At 38.8% G+C, this 20,446-nt stretch overlaps 2 protein-coding genes across 2 annotated transcripts; both read left to right on the top strand.

Moving 5' to 3' along the window:
* Positions 1-631: 631 nt before the first annotated feature.
* On the top strand, positions 632-1,222 carry LOC126851870 (uncharacterized). Its single transcript, XM_050596209.1, has one exon. The coding sequence runs from the start codon at positions 632-634 to the stop codon at positions 1,220-1,222; it is 591 nt and encodes a 196-aa protein (XP_050452166.1).
* A 15,383-nt stretch (positions 1,223-16,605) lies between these two features.
* Positions 16,606-19,978, top strand: LOC126851869 (uncharacterized). The gene is made up of 5 exons (XM_050596208.1): positions 16,606-17,384; positions 17,436-18,032; positions 18,127-18,320; positions 18,477-19,460; positions 19,581-19,978. Exons 1-5 carry the CDS (start codon positions 16,606-16,608, stop codon positions 19,976-19,978), a joined length of 2,952 nt encoding a protein of 983 aa, XP_050452165.1.
* The last annotated feature ends 468 nt before the right edge of the window (positions 19,979-20,446 follow it).

Genomic DNA, 20,446 nt, shown 5'->3' with positions numbered 1-20,446 from the left:
GGGAGGGCGAGTTATACCGCCACGTGTTGCACACCTTGAATTTTAAAGACAATCCCACCGAAGACCAGTGGAAGGTGTGCATCCCGCGCGAAAGAAGGACATCCTGCGCCAGTTCCACGATGCGCCCACCGCCGGACACGGGGGGGGGTCGCCAAAACGATCGCCCGGATCGCCGAACGGTGCTACTGGCCCGGGATGTTCCGCGACATCGCCCGATACGTCCGACAGTGCCCGGGTTGCCTCGCCCACAAGCCGCTGCAACAAAAACCGGCCGGAACGATGCACGCGACGAACATAAGCGGTCCCTGGGAGCATGTCACGATCGACCTCGTCGGCCCGCTGCCCAGATCCCGTCGCGGCTACACGTGGCTCCTGGTTATGCAGGACCGCTATTTGAAGTGGGCCGAACTCGCACCGCTCCAACAAGCCACCGCCAAGGCGGTAACCGGCGAAATCACAAACCGGGTGATCTTGCGACACGGCCGCCCCGACATCATCATTACCGACAACGGAACGCAATTTAAATCAGCACCCCTGGCCGCCCGTCTCAAAGCGTTCAATATAGAGCACCGCGCCCGTACACGCCCCGCATTGTAACCCGGTGGAGCGCACAAACCGGACGATCAAAACGATGTTCGCCCAATACGTAGACCGCGACCACCGGGAATGGGACGAAGCGCTACCGGCACTCCAATTCGCGTACAACACCGCCGTACACGACGCCACCGGGTACACGCTGGCGTTCGTGAACCACGGCCGCGAGTTAACACCGCCCACCCTGGCCCTCCCCCGAAACCCGGAGGCCCCGACGCCCGATACCATCCAACGCCGACTCCAGGAAGCCGAGGAGGTCATCCGAATAAATCTGGCCAGGAGCTTCCAGAGACAGGAGCGGTATTATAACCTTCGACGGAGGCAGTGGCGACCGCAAGTGGGCGATAAGGTGTGGAAACGAGAGCACCCGCTGTCGAATAAGGCGAACGCCTTCAACGCCAAGCTCACACCGAAGTTCATCGGACCGCTGGAGGTACGTCGGATGATCTCGCCCGTAATCGCCGATCTCCGAAGTAGAAGCGGGAAATGGTACCGACATATACACATCCAGGACCTTAAACCCGCTCCGAAAGATAACAACAACAACAGAACGGAGACCTCCGATGACGACAGCGATTACAGCGACGAGGAGTACAGAGAAAGAAACAAGCAACAAACAGCCGAATAAAAACAAGAACAAAGCTCCGGCACGCTCAGAAGCAAACAAAATGAGCATCGAAGAAGATATCATTGCCGAAATTAATAAACTCCTCGGAGAGGCCGAACCGGCCTACGGGCCTCCCGGAGCGTTACTAGAAGCCGCACCGATCGACTGACTGCCACCAACACCACGGCCACCGAAAGTCGGCACCTCGATCCAGCGTTCCGATAGATCAAACCGCATGAAGGTGACCATGCTGGCCACTCCACCGCCACCGCTAGCCACTTGCCGCCGTCGTCGAGACTATCCGCCGCTCCCAGCCAGACGGCCACCACGAGACAAGGGACCGACATCGGGGGACATACCATCCGCCTCCCCCATACCCGAAGTCCTGGTCGCCATGGGCCCCGCACCGCCACCGCCGATCATGGTGGAGTTAGAGCGAGGCCTAATAGCGCCGGTACCACACTTCGCGGTACATGTCTCGAGGCGGTACAAAATCCGCCTACCGCAGGGCCGTTGGACCCTAAGATTTGCCGCCGACGGCAAATTACGCTACCGCCGCAAAATAGCCTAGGCCGGAAAGCCTCATAGTTCAGGCTTAATTAGGAGGGGGTGATGTAACGATGCATCCCCCAACGTTCCCGACACGTTGCCCGTCGGAAGTCTGCCGCCCAGCGAACACCAGCCGGGCAGGGACAGAGGCGCTTAGCGCCCTATTTTTAAAGCAATGTTTATGACAAACACCGATGTTTGTCATAAACAAACCGAGCGCCGAACGGCACCGAACGTTTCCGGCGAATGCCGATCGCCGAACGCGCGCTGCCGGAGGCCCGCGTCGTCTCCCCCACCCCGATGGGGATGTGAACGGCGCGGGTGTCGCGATTGCTCCGGTAGGGTATAAAAAGCCCTACCGACCACCAGACCGTACCAGACCGGCATCTGAGATCCGCTCGAGCAGTACGCTCCGAGATAATACCAAAAAACCGATCCTAACGTTGAAAGACAGTAAACCGGAAGTTGACGAGTTCGCAGCCTCCGTCGAGTATTCTCGACTAACTGCTCTAGAGACGAATCCCGTCTTAGCATCCGTACAGGACAGAGAGTGGACGAGTTCGCCGCTTTCCTCGAGGATTCTCGAGCCTCTACGATCCGAACGCCCGACCGTCCGAACTCCGCGCACAGACGCATCCCACGATCCTTATCTGGGAACACGCGCCGCGTCACCGACACCGACGCCCAAGACCGACTGCAGGCCTGACACCCTGCAGTCCGCGCCGAACACCCGGCCGCACCCAATACGCGCCTTAAACTCGCGTATCTCGCACGATATCCATTTGCGAGATATCGAAGCATTGACACGCGGTGTCAACACGCGCCCGCCTTATCGCGCGCACCTCGCGCCTACGGGCTCGCACCGACAACACGCGCCCGTCTCACCGCACGCGCCCCGCGCCACAGGCCGGGCCTTTAACTAGACGCAAAAAACACTGTCTAGACCGGCGTCACAACAGTGCGCTCATATTCTTATATTAATTCATATCATTGTATTAACGCGTAGAACGATTGTAAGCTGACCATTGCCTTGAGTGGCGAATAAACGACGTACACACCAACTCACGTCCGTTGCGTTTCAACCCCTTCGCGAATCCTGATCCCGATTTCGCTGTCTGCGCACGCGAAACCGCACGTGAAGCGGCCCGTTACAAATGTTTTAAATTTAGAATTTAAATATATATATATATATATATATATATATATATATATATAATTTAGAAAAGTATATAAGTAATAATTTTATAAATGAATTTATTAATTATATTAAGTTAAATGTTTTGAATTAATTATTTTATTATTTATTTTATTAGTAGGAATTGCTTTTTTAACTTTATTCAAACGAAAAATTTTAGGTTATGTACAGTTACGTAAGGGGCCAAATAAAGTAGGAATTATCGGGATTTTGCAACCTTTTAGGGATGCAATTAAATTATGAAATAAGGAATTATTTTATGAATATAAATCTAATTATAATTTATTTTAATTATGTCCAGTATTAAGATTTGGCTTAATGTTAATTATATGAATATTATTTCCGTATATTACTAATGTATATTTTTTAAATTATTCTGTATTAATAATATTTTTATTTATATCTATTGGGGAATATATTATAATTTTTATAGGATAATCGGCTAATTCAGTATATTCTATGATATGATCAATACGATCTGTATCTCAAATACTATCTTATGAGGTTAGATTCATTTTAATTATTTTAGTTTTAATAATTTTAAGTGAAAGGTATTCATTTTCAGATTTTTATAAATATCAAATTTATATTTGATATATAGTAGTTCTTTATCCATTATTTATAATTTATTTTATTAGAGTTTTAGCAGAGCTTAATCGAAGGCCTATAGATTTTATTGAAGGCGAATCAGAATTAGTTTCTGGATTTAATATTGAATATTTTAGGGTGGGGGGAGGTATACATTAATTTTTTTAGCTGATATGGAATAATTATTTTTTTAGATTTTTAAGAGTAATAATGTTACAGATTAGTTACAATATTCAAATATTTTTAATGTTTGTATTTGTAATTATAATAAGATCAATAGTAATTATTATACGAGGGTTGTTACCACGAATACGATAAAATGAAATAATATATTTATGTTAAAAAATTATTTTACCTTTAGTTTTAATATATTTATTAATAATTTTGGGATTTAAATTTTTTTTAATAATAATTTAAATAAATATATTTTTAATTTAATTAATTTAATTTAAATAATTAATATATATATAATTTCATAAAAATTTTAGATCTTATAGTTCTATAAAAGTTAATAGAAAATTTTAATTCCTTTCTTACGGTTTCAAGTCATAAACTTTAATTCAAGATCATTAACTAAAACTTATAAATTAATTAATTTTTTAAAAATAAATGATTATTTATATTTTATCATTATTATTATAAATTATTAATATTTAAATTTTAATATTGAATAATAATTATAAATAAATTATATATTTATATTTACATTTATATTTATATTTATATTTATATTTATATCATTTGATCAGTACGAATATAAATATAATGGATTAATGAGATTCTTGTGATTAAAATGATATCAAACATGACATAAATCGGATTATTTTTAATCAATTATGATTACTTATTTCATTAAAAATTATACGATTTATATCGTATTTAGTATTATTTTTATCGCAAGAATGTCATTAATCCATTATATTTATATTCATATTGATAAAATGCAAGTTTAAGTTTTTTTTTTTAATGTTTATATTTAGTAGATAAAAAAAGAACTCCGATGCCGCATCATTCAGATTTGTACCCGCGCTAATATGCGCAGAGGTATTCTTTTGCAATTTTGTTTTCCTTAATATAAAATAATTGCTAAATTGATTTTATACATAAAAACATTATTTCTATTTTACGAAAAATTTATATAAAATTAACTATTTATATGTATATTAATATAGATTATTCTGTATAATTAATAATAATTGTATTATCTTTGTATATTAGACATTATATATTATATACAAGGTATCCCTCAAAATTTCGAAATTTAAATTTTGTAATGCAATAATTCTGGAATTATTAAATTATTAAATTATTAAATAATAAAAATTCTTTTCAATTTCTTTTAGCAGTATTTTCTTAAATGTAGTTTTTTACTTTACAACTTACAATTTTTATGATCGCCTGTGATTCATGCGTCTAATAATTGATAACCGAGCATTTAAAGTTTCACTTACTGTACATACAATAATTAATTGATAAATTATCAAATTTTAATATCAATCTTGTTACTAATAAGCTATAAAAATAAAAATATATATATACTTTCATTTTTATATAAAGTTCCCAAGTTTTTATTATCAACTTGTTATTGTTTAATATCAACATGTAAAATATAAATATAATAATTAATTAATCAATTTAATATTGAATTGATCTTATAGTTATTATCTGATAATAAATACATATACGTATGTTTCCATCTTTATATATAAATTCACAAATATATATATAAATACACACACGTTATCAGCATATTATAGGTAACAAAATAATTTTGGCATGTTGATATTAAAAAGTTGATAATAATAAGTTGGGTAATAATAACTTTATATAAAAATAAAAGTATATATATATATATATATATATATATATATATATATATCATTTTTATATATATTTATATCTTATTAGTATTTTATTAGTAACAAGATTGATATTAAAGCTTCATAGTTTATCAGTTAATTATCATATAGAATAAGTGAAACTTTAAATGCTCGATTATCAATTATTAGATGCACGAATCACAGGCGATCATATAAATCGTAAGTTATAAAATAAAAGCTATTAAATTTTAGAAAATACTGCTAAAAAATTGATAACAATTTTATTATTATTTAATATTTCCAGAATTATTCCTTTGCAAAATTTGAATTTGAGAACACCTTGTATATAACATATGTGTGATATACAAAGATAATACAGTTATTATTATTATACAGAATAATTCATAATATACATATAAATAATTAATTTTATATAATTTTTTCGTAAAATAGAAATAATATTTTTGTTTTTATGAAATTAATTTAATAATATAAAAATAATGTTTTTATATTATAAATGTTTCGGTCATAGAATATTAATTTATAAAGATAAACATTTATAAAGATTAGTTTTCATTTTCATTATTACGCGATATCTATAGCAATTAGTATGTAAGTATGTATGTATCAGGCAGTAAGTCAGCTGTACGCACACACATACATGCGACAGACGCACGCGATCGTATCAGTGCGTGGCAGGCTCAGTCTCAGTTTGTCGCGTGTCTTGTTCATACGCGTAACAAGAGATTATCGCGTATTATTATAGCACGTTATTACACGTTGAAATTTTTTTTTGTGTACTATTTTTAATATATGATGCGCGGGAACGCAATGAGACGCAAATATAATGAGAAAAGCTTGCCTCTTTTATTATATTAGTATTTTAAAATACTAGTTACAGGTACAGTAGTTAATTAGCCAGAGGCGATCAATTCGTGAGCTGGTTGTTTTTTCATATCAAATGCGTTTTGCATGTGCGCTTTGGTTAAATAATAAATGCCAGAGGCGATCAATTCGTGAGCTGGTTGTTTTTCATATCAAATGCGTTTTGCATGTGCGCTTTGGTTAAATAATAAATGCCAGAGGCGATCAATTCGTGTGCTGGTTATTTCACACAAGATACAATTTGCATGTGTGTAAAATATATGCCAGAGGCGATCAATTCGTGTGCTGGTTATTTCACACAAGATGCAATTTGCATGTGTGTAAAATATATGCCAGAGGCGATCAATTCGTGTGCTGGTTATTTCACACAAGATGCAATTTGCATGTGTGTAAAATATATGCCAGAGGCGATCAATTCGTGTGCTGGTTATTTCACACAAGATGCAATTTGCATGTGTGTAAAATATATGCCAGAGGCGATCAATTCGTGTGCTGGTTATTTCACACAAGATGCAATTTGCATGTGTGTAAAATAAATGATAAAAACGATGATAAATATTTATTATCGTATTCATTAAGCTTATGATATGCAAAAAAATATTAAGAGAAAATCTCAATGCGAGGATTATCTTTATTGTAGAGACAAAAAGAATATATGGTTGTGTCTCACAAGAATAGGCGATAGATGGGCCTACTCTTTATTTACAATATTTAAGATTTTCGAATATTCAATATTCAAAATATTGTAAATTCATTATTTTATCGCGATTGAGATAAATATGTAATGTATTGTAAATGTTTGCAAATTTATACTACAAATACATAAACATTTACATATATATATCAATTCTATATATATATATATATATATATATATATATATATATTATACATATATAAAATATTATATATATGTATATACGTGTATAATATATTATATATATGTATACATAAACGTGTATATATAAAAATGTGGACACAAATGTCTAAATGGTATTTCTCTTAAAAAATATATAGAAGAGTACACGTTATTATGTAAGCAATATTCAAATTGTGTTCAATGTAATAAAGATACGCATATATATTTTAATATCACACGCTTAGATATGTTTGGATACATATGCTAGACGATAAATAAAGCAGTAAAAATATATTGTAATATTCTCATTTGAATATATGGAACACAATGCAAAAATTGCATCTTCTATTATGCATGTTTAAATTAATTGAATACTATCGATAATAGCGGAACTACAAATGCCGGTATTATCAGCAATTTTAGTTACGTTTAGATGAGGGCGCTAACCCATCGGAGTTCGCCAGTCACTTAAGGATCCCCTTAAAGAGGGAAGTTACTAAACCTCTCCAGCAGGAAGTATTCCTAGAATTTCGGGGGTAAGTTTCCAAACCTCTACAGAAAATTCTAGCCCCATCAATTGCGAGGAGGGAAGTTACCAAACCTCATTACGCAATTTGACACAAATTAATTTCGAGAAGGAGGAAAATCATTTAAATTTACCAAATATCAAGTTCCCCAGAACTGGATTATCATCGAATATCAATAATAATGAAGAATTCTCTCATATAACAATAAAAGACCTCTTTGAAAGGGCTCAAAAATATAATTTGAACATCAAAAATTTAATTACTAAAAATAAACAAAAAATTAAAAATAAACCGTCTTCTAAAACTTTCACTGCCCTATTGCACAAATCTTAAGAAATTATAGATAAATTTATGCGAAAACATGGATCAAAGCATAAAAAAAAACAACAAAATAACATTGAATCTTATAACTGCCTAACAATCTCCGAAGAAAAGGAGGAAAATCGATACAAAAATCATAAAATTATTACGATTAGAACATTTGTGTGTTATGGAACAAAAAAATATATTAAAATTAATAACAAACAGTCAGGACCGATTTCACATTCCTGGAGAAAAATTAACCGCGACTCACGTAATATAACATCAAATATCCACTACAGACGATCAACCACTTAATACTCGCCAATACAGATTTCCGCAAATACATAAGGAAGAGATAAATAGACAGGTAGAAGAACTTTTAGAAAGCGACATTGTAAAACATTTACAATCGCCATACAATACGCCTATATGAATCGTGCCAAAGAAGGAAGATTCAAAGGGAAATAAACGTTGGAGAATGGTTCTCGATTTTCGAGCGCTAAATGATAAGACTATCGGAGATGCGTATCCGCTACCAAATATTATAAATATACTGGATCAATTAGGTGGAGCGCAATATTTCTCAGTATGCGATCTTGCATCCGGATTTCATCAAATAAAAATGGCACCTGCCGACAGTCATAAAACTGCTTTTACCACTCTATTTGGACATTATGAATTCGATCGAATGCCCTTCGGACTAGAAAACGCTCCAGCTACTTTTCAACGTTTAATGGACTTAGTGTTAACAGGATTACAAGGAGAAGAATTATTCGTTTACATGGACGATATTGTTATTTACGCCACTTCATTAGAGGAACATGAAAGAAAATATAATGCATTAATAGAGCGACTTCGTAAGGCTAATTTAAAATTACAACCTGATAAATGCGAATTCTTAAAAACGAAGTGACATATCTGGGACATGTAATCGGCAGAGACGGAGTAAAACCAAACCCAAAAAAATTAGAAGCAGTACGACAATTTCCACGACCAAAAACACCGAAAAATATTAAACAATTTTTAGGGCTTGCAGGATATTATAGGCGATTCATACCTAATTTTTCTAAATTAGCAAAACCACTAACAAATTTATTAAAAAACGATACTCGTTTTGAATGGACAGCTGCACAGGAAGACTCGTTCAAAATTTTAAAGCAAAAATTGTGCGAAGAGCCGGTTTTACAATATCCAGATTTTTCAAAATTTTATTTTAACTACTGATGCTTCCGGAATAGCAGTAGGAGGAATATTATCTCAAGAAGAAATAAACAAAGATCGACCAGTAGCATATGCTTCACGAACTCTGACTGATAACGAATTAAAATACAACACATATGAAAAAGAAGCAATAGCAATAGTATATTGCGTTAAGCATTTTCGACCGTATCTGTATGGGAGAAAATTTACGCTTGTTACAGATCACAAACCCTTGATGTGGTTTAAAAACGCACAAGACGCGAATATGCGAATACTCCGTTGGAGATTAAAATTAGCGGAATATGATTACGAAGTCGTATATAAAGCCGGAAAAACTAATGTAAATGCAGACGCTCTTTCAAGAAATCCTATAAATCTCGAAGAATTCGACTGTAAAATAATAAAAAAACAAACCCTAGATCCAAATGATCCTGAGGATGCACAATTAATTGCCGAAATGTTAGAAAAATCGGATAGTGAAGAAGGAGAAGAAGAGGAAGAGGAAGACGATGATTTTCATCTATATCTTTCAGATATCGAGGATGCCGAGGAAGTAGCATCAGAAAGCAATTTATTAAATAAGAATAACGACACTCTTCCATTTACATCAGCAGAATTAGATGAACCAGATTATTTAACAATTACCGAAAAAGCTTTAATCCATAATCCTTATGAACCTAATAAAATTCAAACGCGAAGTCAAACAAAACGAGAAAATTTGGAACAAAATAAAATAGATGACGAACCATATAATAACGGGGAAGAAATTCAGGAAATCATAGAAAGAAATGATCCACCTGATAAAATTTCAGAAGACGAGGAAGAAAACGAGGAGAACATTATAAACCAAAATTTAAAGTTAAGAAAAGTAAAACCTACAATAATTGACAATAGAACAACTACAAGTAATATAATAGATTCTCGTGAATTGTTATTTTTGCGAAAAGACAACGTAGCATATTTTGTCGATACCCAAGGAAAACCTTTAGATTCTGGATCACAGAAATTATTCGAACGAAACGGACTCCCGAATTTGGGATATCTCGTGTTAGGCGACACTAAAGCCATAAAATACAAAAATTACTACCACATGGCCTTACCCATCAGCGAAGCGCAACGGGAGCCTACAGTAACACTTAACCATATCATTGAAGCCTTAAAGAAACTGCGACATATTGCAGAAAACTTAAAATTAGAAACAATAAGTATGGCAAAAACCGAATTTATTAACAATGTTCCCTGGAGTAATATTAAATCACAACTACAACTAATATTATTCGATGCTTCGATTAAAATAATTGTTTATCACGGACAAATTAAATATCCACCAAAAGATTTACGACCTATTATAATTGGTGAAACGCATTGTTTACCAACCGGAGGACATCGCGGAGTTACAAAGACATATAACAGAATAAAGCATAATTATTACTGGGAAAATCTAAAATCAGATGTTCAAAAGTACATACAACAATGTCTGCAATGCCAACTAAAAAAATTAGTTCGTGTCAAGACAAAACAACCCATGATAATTACTGATACACCAGGATCATTTTTTGATAAAGTAGCTATGGATATTGTAGGTCCATTACCTAAAACTGAAAGAGACAACGAATACATCTTAACACTACAGGATCAATTAACTAAATTTTGCATGGGAATACCATTACAAAATCAAACCTCGGAAACTATTGCAGAAGCTTTCGTAGACCGTTTTATTTGTGTATTTGGAGCACCGAAAGCAATATTAACGGACCAAGGGAGAAATTTCATTAGTGAACTAATGAAGAAAGTCGCAAAAATATTTAAAATTCGCAAATTCCGCACAACAGCTTTTCATCCTCAATCAAACGAATCGTTAGAAAGATCACACCACGCATTAGGTGAATATTTGAAACAATATGCAAGCGATCAAAAACAATGGGATAGATGGCTCAGTCTAGCAATGTTTAATTATAATACTGGCGTACATGAAGCTACGAAGCATACACCGTACGAATTAGTTTTCGAGAAAATAGCAAGAATTCCTTCAAACGAGGCTTTAGGTTCGGAAGATAAATTGGCAAATTATGACGATTATTTAATAAATCTCGTAACTCAACTCCATACGATTCAAGGAAATGCTCACAAAAATGTGGTAGATGCAAAACTCAAGTCAAAACAATATTATGATAAAAGAATCAACCCTCAAAATTTCAAGCCTGGAGATCATGTATTCTTATTAAGAGGCCCAAAACCAGGAAAATTCGGGGATCATTATACGGGACCCCATGAAATATTGGAGATAATAAATAAAAACAATGTAAAAATCAAAATAAAGAAAAATAGTCGAATCGTACATCCCAATCGATTGCGAATTTCCCACATTAAAACAAATAGCAACTAATAACAATCAAATCAGAAATTAACAAAGAAAAGTTATGAAAAAATATATAAAAGAAAAAGAGGGAGAAAAATTATATATATATATATATATATATATATATAAATATAAATATAATAAATAATATCCATAACTAAAAATTTCAGATGGATCGAGAAGTCAGGAAAATAGTTATAATAGTCTTACTACTGGGCTTGCCTTCAGCGTACGGAATAATAAGATACGACTGCGGTTCAGCATCCGCTAATCTTACTACCTTATCGTTATTAAATATTGAGGAATGCGATATTCCTCAACAAAATGTGAACTCCTCCAGAACTTACATACAACTATTGCAAATTAACGAATTCGAATCTGTAAAAGTTATACAATGCAAAGTTGAAATCGATCGATTAATTCGAAAATGTGGAATGTTTTCTCATAGCATGGATGTATTTAATGGAAAATATGCATATGTGCAAGAAGTTTCCCGCGAAGCATGCCGACGCATGCATACCTACGGAAGCTTTCAACTAGCAGGAATATTTATAACCGGACTTAAATCAAATCAATCCACAACTCGCCCCGTAACACTTGCCGGTCACGTAGATACAGACGGATCGTGCTCTGGAGAAACATATTCCGATCCTTACGGAACATGGGCTGACGCTGTTGTATTAGGTAGCATTAAAATCACATTGCAAGATTATACGGCCGATGTGAGAATAAACACTAATCGCGTACAACTTAGATCCGGAGTGGCCTGCAAGCTCAGTGCCACTTATTGTTCAGACATCGAGGAAGGGGATACCTTCTGGGATCCTGTACCTGCAGATACATGCAAGTTCTCTAATTATGGGATACTTTACGAGGGCTATGCCGACAAAATTATTGATAATATAAATCAACAAGCTCAGGTGGTTTACTCTTTGACCACGCAAAATACTATATTTGCGTTAACTAGCAGGGGAAAATATTTAACCTGTGGATACACTCTCACGCGTACAGAGCATCCAAAATTAATAATCTTTGAGACTTCACCCGGTACTGTCATCTTTAATAAACAAACCCGCGTAGCTAATCTCGATATTTTCACTTATATGAATTCTAAATTCGTATATGTCGAAAAACATATTCGCACGCAAATAAACCAATTATATCGGAATATTTTATTACAACAATGTAATCTGGAGCAACAAATGCTACAAAACACACTGGCTATAGCCACTCAATCACCAGACGTCTTTGCATATCACTTAATGAAAGGACCAGGATATATGGCATTACGAGCAGGGGAAGTAATTCACATAGTAAAATGCGTACCGGTTGAAGTGAGACTCGCACGCGTAGAGGATTGTTACGATCAACTACCGGTATTAAGAGGAAACAAAACAAATTTTTTAACACCTCAAACTCATATTTTATTGCGCCCAGGGACACAAACCGCATGCAACGCATTCGCTCCTTCAATGTATCTCTTAGGTGATTCCTGGTATAAATTAACGCCAAAACCAATAGATACCTTACCACCGACAATAATGAAACCTTTAACAAAACCTACATGGAAATATGTTAACCCTGGATCACTGGCTACTAGCGGAATATACACAGAAACTGATCTGAAAGAACTGAGGGATCATATAATGTTCCTCGCTGAGAGACCCGCCGTACTAAACACGGTAGCGAGAGGCGTAATTGGACGATCCACATCTTTACAGGAGAGCTCAATTTCAAATCTTTTAGATAAAAACGCAATAGAAAAGATAGCTGTATCTACATGGCAAAAATTCTGGAATAAATTCCTGATTTTCGGTAATGTCAGTGCCGGAATAATGGGAATATATTTAAGTATAAGAATTTTTAAATTAATCCTGGACACCATAGTACACGGTTATGCCTTACATACAGTATATGGGTGGTCCATATATTTAGTGGGAGCCATATGGGATTCTCTTACTCAATTATTATTGCATTTAAGACAGAGACGCCCGCCGTCAACTCTAGAGCCTACAGCTCCTATTGCTAGATGTCAAGATCAAGCAATTTATACTGAAATAAGGAAAGGGGCATTTGGCAGTGCCCATCAGAGGGCACTTATCCTTCTCTTCCCACTAAAGAAGCTACCACCTATACATTGCAACTCAGAAAATAAAGATAGTTGGGAAAAAGAGGAGGAAAGAAGAAGGAAGATCATGCTCTCTCCCTCCACTCTTTTTCATTTTCTTCGCTTTCCCGCTCCCTTAAGAGAGGATAATAATATATACATGAGCAAACATTCCTCATTAAAACCAACTAATTCTTTTATAGAAAATGGAAGTAAAACCTATCGATACGGCACAGTTAACCCGCTCTCGGCTCGAAGTCACCGTAATAAAGATGGTATCCCCCCTACTCTGCCTGGTATATATCAACAACAGTAAGAAGAACCTTGAAGATTTGAAAGAAGAGTTGGAATTCCGCATGAGTAAGAAGGCTAAATACCTGCATTGTTGGCCGGAGGATATCAGAGAAGATGAGGACGTGGTAGTAATAGAGAATAACACCTGGCGAAGGGGTTGGATCGACAGTGTAAATTCAGACAGCAACATGGTCAAGATCTGCTTAGGAGATTATGGCAGAGAGATTTGGTGTTCGAAAGGTGAGATCTACTACCTGGAGGACAGATTCAAGGAATTGCCATGGCAGGTTGTTGCCTGCGGCTTGGCCTACACCGGGTTGAAAGGTCACGCCCAGATGTGGCCCGACAAAACTAATGAGCTGTGCCGGATCCTTGCTAAAGGATACAAAGGATGGATTAACATCGTACAGCCCATCCGAAGAGGGGCCGCCTTAGTAAAACTGACCATACAAGGCGAAAATTACAGTGGGTCAGACAATATGCGGGACGTCTTGGTCCAGTTGGGCCACGCACAAGTCAGCAAAAAAGTGACGGTGGATGTATTCCCTGCCGTCTAAACAAAAGGGGAAATCCTTGTACGAGCAAATTTCGCACTCTAGCCCCGATATACTATATATACAATAAATTAAGTTATACACTATCACGTTTATAGGTACTATCAACATTATCATTATTGTGTAGTGTATATTACTGAAAAAAAAAGAAAAAAAAATAAATAATAATAAGAGTAGTATAAAAATACGCGTAAGACTATTCTTAGATATTAAATATTCATTTTTATAGGCATACCTATATACATATATATATATATATACATATATATATATATATATATATATATATATATGTATATATATATGTTATACTACTTGCTCGTTTTTATTTAGAAATTACCCTTTTTTTTACGTAGCTTTAAGTCACTTAATCACGAATAAACTACTTATTATACTTATACACATTTACACTTTATTTACATTCACGAACTTCCCCTTCTACCCATAAAAAAAGGGGATAACAATAATGAAAAGACATTATTCTAAAACCCGGCGATCTAACTAATTGAACAATAATGCTCAGACCGGCATTTCCTATCACGAACGTCCGGATAAGTATCCGAAAGCAGAATCAATTACCTCCGGCCGTCGTGCGGCCGGTTGTGGGAGGAAGCGGCATACGCTTGTTGACCGTCCGAGCTGTACACAAATTATAGCATATAACACATTGGAGGGGCAGGACAAAGTAGAACTGACGATTGGAGGTCCACTTGAATGCCTTCCGATGGCTGGCTCGTCTGCCGGCCTCGATGGCGTGGGCCTCTCTTAGTAGAGCTGTCTGTTCCCAGACGCGGGTATCGGTGTCTGACTGGGTGAAGCATTACGCTGTAAAAGGGTGGCTGAGTACCATTGTGTGTCCCGATTTACACTTTCTCGGGACGAGACGCACACAGTGGCGCGAAGCAACCCGTCCCTAGTCGGGCCCATATTCGGGGAACAGTCAGAGAAGCGTAGTAACCGCTTTTGTCGCATTGCGTCTCGTGCGGCAGGACGGTGAAACGCTTTCAAAAGCGAGGCGGCCAAAGGTGGCGCTCGCAGGGCGGTCACCACGCTGCTTCTGTGGGTGCGACCTGCGGCATGGGGATTCGTCTTGTCGGTTAGACGAGACCCCACGTGGGACGCTTTGCTAGAGGAGGAGGAGCGGGGCAGGGCGGACCATTGGTTCGCATGCCTCGCTCCTCTTCCTCTTTTTTTTTCTTGCTTTCCCAAAGGGTGGGGCGGGGGGAATCATTGATCCTCTCCTCCTCGTCCTTTTTTTATGAAAAATTTTTGATTTTTTATGTTGCTCCCACTACCTGCCTCTTTTTTCATTTTTTATGCTGCTCCCTCCCACAAATAAGGGGTTGAGGTGGGGTAGGGTCATCGACCCTCTCCACCTCGCCCCTTTTTTTATGAAAAATTTTTCATTTTTTATGTCACTCTTTATGGCCTCACGACGGCCGGTCCAAATAACATTGGTCAGGTATGACCTTGTGACTACATATCTTGTGCATCGCTGCGAGGACCGGCGGCGTGTCGGCGTCGGCTTCTCGGTCTCAATGAAAATCTAATACTGCTCTGGCTGGGCCGAGAGTCATAGTTACTGGGGCGGCAATGTTTCCTCCAAAATAATTGAACTTCTCTGAAGGACGTCCGGGTGTCACTGCTGTACTGAGCTTGCGTTTATCAACGCAAATGATGTTCAGCAGGCAAGCCCGGGGTCTGAGCAAGCGCGATTGGGACGTTGATGCGATCCAGACCTCCTGTTAGGTCCCTCAGCCTCTCACGTACCCCTTGGATTTGGTAGGGAAGCATGTCGCTGGATACAGGATGCGAATCATAGCCTCTCCTGTATCAAGTCAACGGTCTACCTCCTCGTGGTGCCCGCTGGAAACGCTGTGCCATCTAGCACAGCGGCCAAAGATCCGTTGGCGTCGCATGCTCCCTCGGCAGTTGACCATCAAGCAATGCCATGTCTGTAAGAGGGAGCACTGCGATATTCAAGCAATTAGCAGGCGACACTAGGCTAGGCCTAGGAATATTGTAAAAGAAAAGAGAGAAACCATAGCGTTAAGCGGGGACAAAAGTGTTGTCCCACTAGGATTGTATTGACGAACCAGCATAACTACAGGACATGTTAAGATTTGCGGAATAATTCAAATGTACCGTTTATATAAAACAAAATATGAGTGATAGAATAGAAGTAGCCTCGGACACAGGAGCTCCCGACCTCGATGCATCTGTGGCGGATTTATCCGCTGTCGATCAGGAGGTCAATGGCGACGACAATGGCATGATTATGGTTAAAGATAATGAGTATCGGATCATATTTCCGCTTGCGAGACCGACAATCGGCTGCCTAATTTGCGCTAAGCTAGGCAAAAGAATTGAATTCCTTAACGTCAAAAGCTTAGACGAACACCTAAGAGAACAGCACGGAGAAATAGCGCTAGGATGGGGATGTAGACATTGTGCGAAAACATTCCCCAAGCTTCACAGCGTCAGATGTCACATCCCCAAATGTAGGCAAACCGTAGTAGTAGAAAAAGAGTTTCGATGTACTGCCTGCACCGACACATTCGATACCGCACTAGGCCTATCAATGCATGAAAGGCACAAACACCCCGAAATCAGGAATGAAAGACGTAGGGAAATAGCCGAGCGACCGCGTCAAAGAGGAGGTCGTAACTTATCTGTTTGGACAGAAAATGAAATAGCATTGCTCATTCAACCGAATGAGCAATTTAAGAATGACAAATACCCGAATGTTAAAATCAGGGAGCATTTTCCCCTTAAAACTCTAAAACAGATAAGCGACAAAAGGCGAACATTGGATAGGGACCGCGTAGTACAGGCGGAAAATAGCGGCGCGAGCGATCAACTCGAAGCGCCAGTTTTAGATGTAAATATAGGGAATGAGCAATTACAAGAAGGCGAAAACGATGGCAATGCCCAGATAGAAACGTTAAAATCTCATATAGCTCAGAATAAATTAGATGACTAATGCTTCAGCAGGATAGGTAGAATACTAGACGATATAGTTGCCACTGAGGTAATAGAGGTGCGGAAGATCGAAGAAGTCTTGCTAGAGTTAGAGGACTTACTTCTCAGAGATGAAAAGACGGAAGCAAGGCAAAACTCAAAAAAGAACGCTAACCGTAAGAGAGGGAAAAAAGCAAACCACAATCAAAGTAAAGCATTTGATTTTGCAAGATGCCAAGAACTCTATAGGAAGTGCCCCAGAAAACTAGTCGACTGGGCAATTAATGGCAAAACAAACACGCAAACGCCAACGCTCCCCGAAGCGGAAGACGTGAAAAACCTCTACAGCAGCCTATGGAGCAACGAGGAACAGGGCCTGCTAGCTCCGGGCAATTGCGCGGAACAACTAGATACCGAGCTTTTATTGGCGCCAATTATGGTAGAGGAAGTAATGCTGAGAATGAGACGAATAAAAGCAGACTCGGCAGCAGGCCCGGACGGCATCAGAAAAGCGCACATCAAAAGGTCCGGTGCCCTACAAGCGATAACAAAATTTTACAACATATTATTAGCAGCCCAATATTCCAAAAAGGTGGAAAGAAAACCGAACCACATTAATACCAAAGGAAGGTAAGGATACCAAAGACGTCAAAAATTGGAGGCCAATTACGATAGGATCCATGCTTGGAAGGATTTTCTCAGGAATCCTTGACGCGAGGATTAGATCCAGGGTAAAGCAGGCGATCCAGCAAAAAGGCTTTGCAAAAATTGATGGTTGTAAAGCAAACATTAGCCTCTTAGAAGCGGCCCTAACACGCATGAGGGTCACCAAAGGAGGAGTGGTGACGATCGTCGACATAGCGAAGGCCTTCGACACAGTGCCACATACTGCGATACACCAAAGCCTTCGACGAAAAGGTATCCCGCTACTAATAGCTGATTATATCAAGGAAATGTACACTGGTTGCAAAACTAAAATAAGGGCCCGGCACGATAAAACAATAGAAATCGAACTCAAGTGAGGAGTTAAACAAGGAGACCCTCTATCACCACTGTTATTCAATTTGACGTTAGATCCGATCATCGAGGACCTGAGCGCTAACACGATTGGAATTAAGATCCAGGAAGAGAACGTAGCAGTCCTAGCCTTCGCAGATGACATGGTTCCCATCGCCGACAACCAGAAGGAAGCTAGGAAACAAATAACAAAATTAGACTCCTTCCTGCAACAGTTAGGTATGGAACTGTCGGTTAGTAAATGCTCGACGTTTGAAATTGTAGCTGCACATAAAATCTGGTATATGAGAAACCCAAATATCAATGTGCAAAGCCAGGCGGTTCCCTACTCGGGACCCGAGCAAATTATTGCATATCTGGGTGCGAGACTGAAACCTTGGAGTGGTTTTCAGAAGGCAGCCAACACCGACAATATAATAAAATCGGTAACCAACGTAGGCACTTTTAAATTAAAACCGCACCAGAAAATCAACCTAATTAGAACCTACCTCCTACCACGTTTTATACACGAATTAATAGCAAGCCCACCGCCAACATGGATCCTAATGAAAATAGATCATGAGGTAAAACAAACCGTCAAGCGGATATTGCATTTGCATCCGTCAACCACCGACGGTATTATATATACGGCGAAAAGTCATGGTGGTCTCGGAATGCCAAGAATTGAAACACTAGTGAAACTGGCAACGCTGAGAAGCGGAATTAAGCTGAGAGAGTCCGACGACGCTGTACTCAGGGAAGCAATCAGCGAACTAGATACGCGGTACAGGAAATACGCGAACTCATTGCAGTTCCCATGGCCAGCGGCATTAGAACAAATAGAGGAGGCCAGGAAGAAAAATAAGAGGAGCGAAACGGAAAGATGGGAACAGCTTATATCCCAGGGCCAAGGCGTGAAAGATTTCAGAAAAGACAAGATTGGTAACGCATGGTTATACGACCCGAGTCTGCTCAAACCATCGAGATTCCTGAACGCCCTAAGACTGCGCACTAACACCTTCGGAGTGCGGGTAGCGCTAAGAAGAGCGAACCCAACCATTAGTGTGATATATAGATGATGTGTCGGGCAACCGGAGACCCTAGGGCACGTACTAGGAAGCTGCACGCATACTAAACCACAGAGAATAAGACGACACGACGAGATAAAGAACCTCTTAATAGATAAGCTATCAAAGAAGTATATTGTCTTTGCCGAACTAACAGTGAGAGTGGCAAACGAGAAAAAGAAACCGGATTTGGTGGTGAAAAATCAAGAAAGGTTATACGTGATTGATGTCACGGTAAGGTACGAAGACAGAAACAACTTAAAGGACGCGTTCACGGAAAAATGCAGCAAGTACGCGGAAACGGCAGAACTCATACGGCAAAGAATCAGCTGCCAAACCGGAGAGGTTCTTCCAGTAGTGGTCGGCAGCAGGGGAGCAATGCCGTCACAAATGCAAGCAAACCTGAAGAAGTTGGGATGCAGCCGGAACGAGATAAAAACCATATCACTAATAGCGCTCAGGTCCTCCATCGAAATAGCCAACGCCTTCATAGACTACGATCGGATGGCATAGTTTCACTCGTTTACTCCGTCTATCATTATATTATTTATTTATTTATTTAATTTATTTATTTGTTTAATTTATTTAACTTATTTATTTATTTTGTTTATTGTACTTTACAGACTGACCATGTATGACGAACAGCAGCTGCCGGCTGGAATGAATTGAAAAGCCCATTTGGCTCTTTACACAAAATGGTGCGAGTCGTCCGGCACTAACAATCCAATACGCCACGGCGACGAAGCAAGCGAACCGATGCGGCGGACGCTGGACGGATGCCTCCTCGCGGCGTTCCCCGGTAACATGTGCGCAACACATGGCCAAATCCGTCTTCCTCAAACCGAAGACTTTGCTAGTAATTTTTCCAAACTCCACGGCAGACCCCTGGCAGTGGCTAGCAGTTTTATTAACTTGACCCATTATATATATACATCTATTTATTATTATTTATTAATTTTATTTATTAGCTACTTCTTTTCT

The sequence above is a fragment of the Cataglyphis hispanica genome, chromosome 9 (genome assembly GCF_021464435.1).
Source record: "Cataglyphis hispanica isolate Lineage 1 chromosome 9, ULB_Chis1_1.0, whole genome shotgun sequence".
Lineage (NCBI taxonomy): Eukaryota > Metazoa > Arthropoda > Insecta > Hymenoptera > Formicidae > Cataglyphis > Cataglyphis hispanica.
The sequence above is the reverse complement of the archived record's forward strand: the minus strand, read 5'-3'. Positions and strand labels throughout refer to the sequence as shown.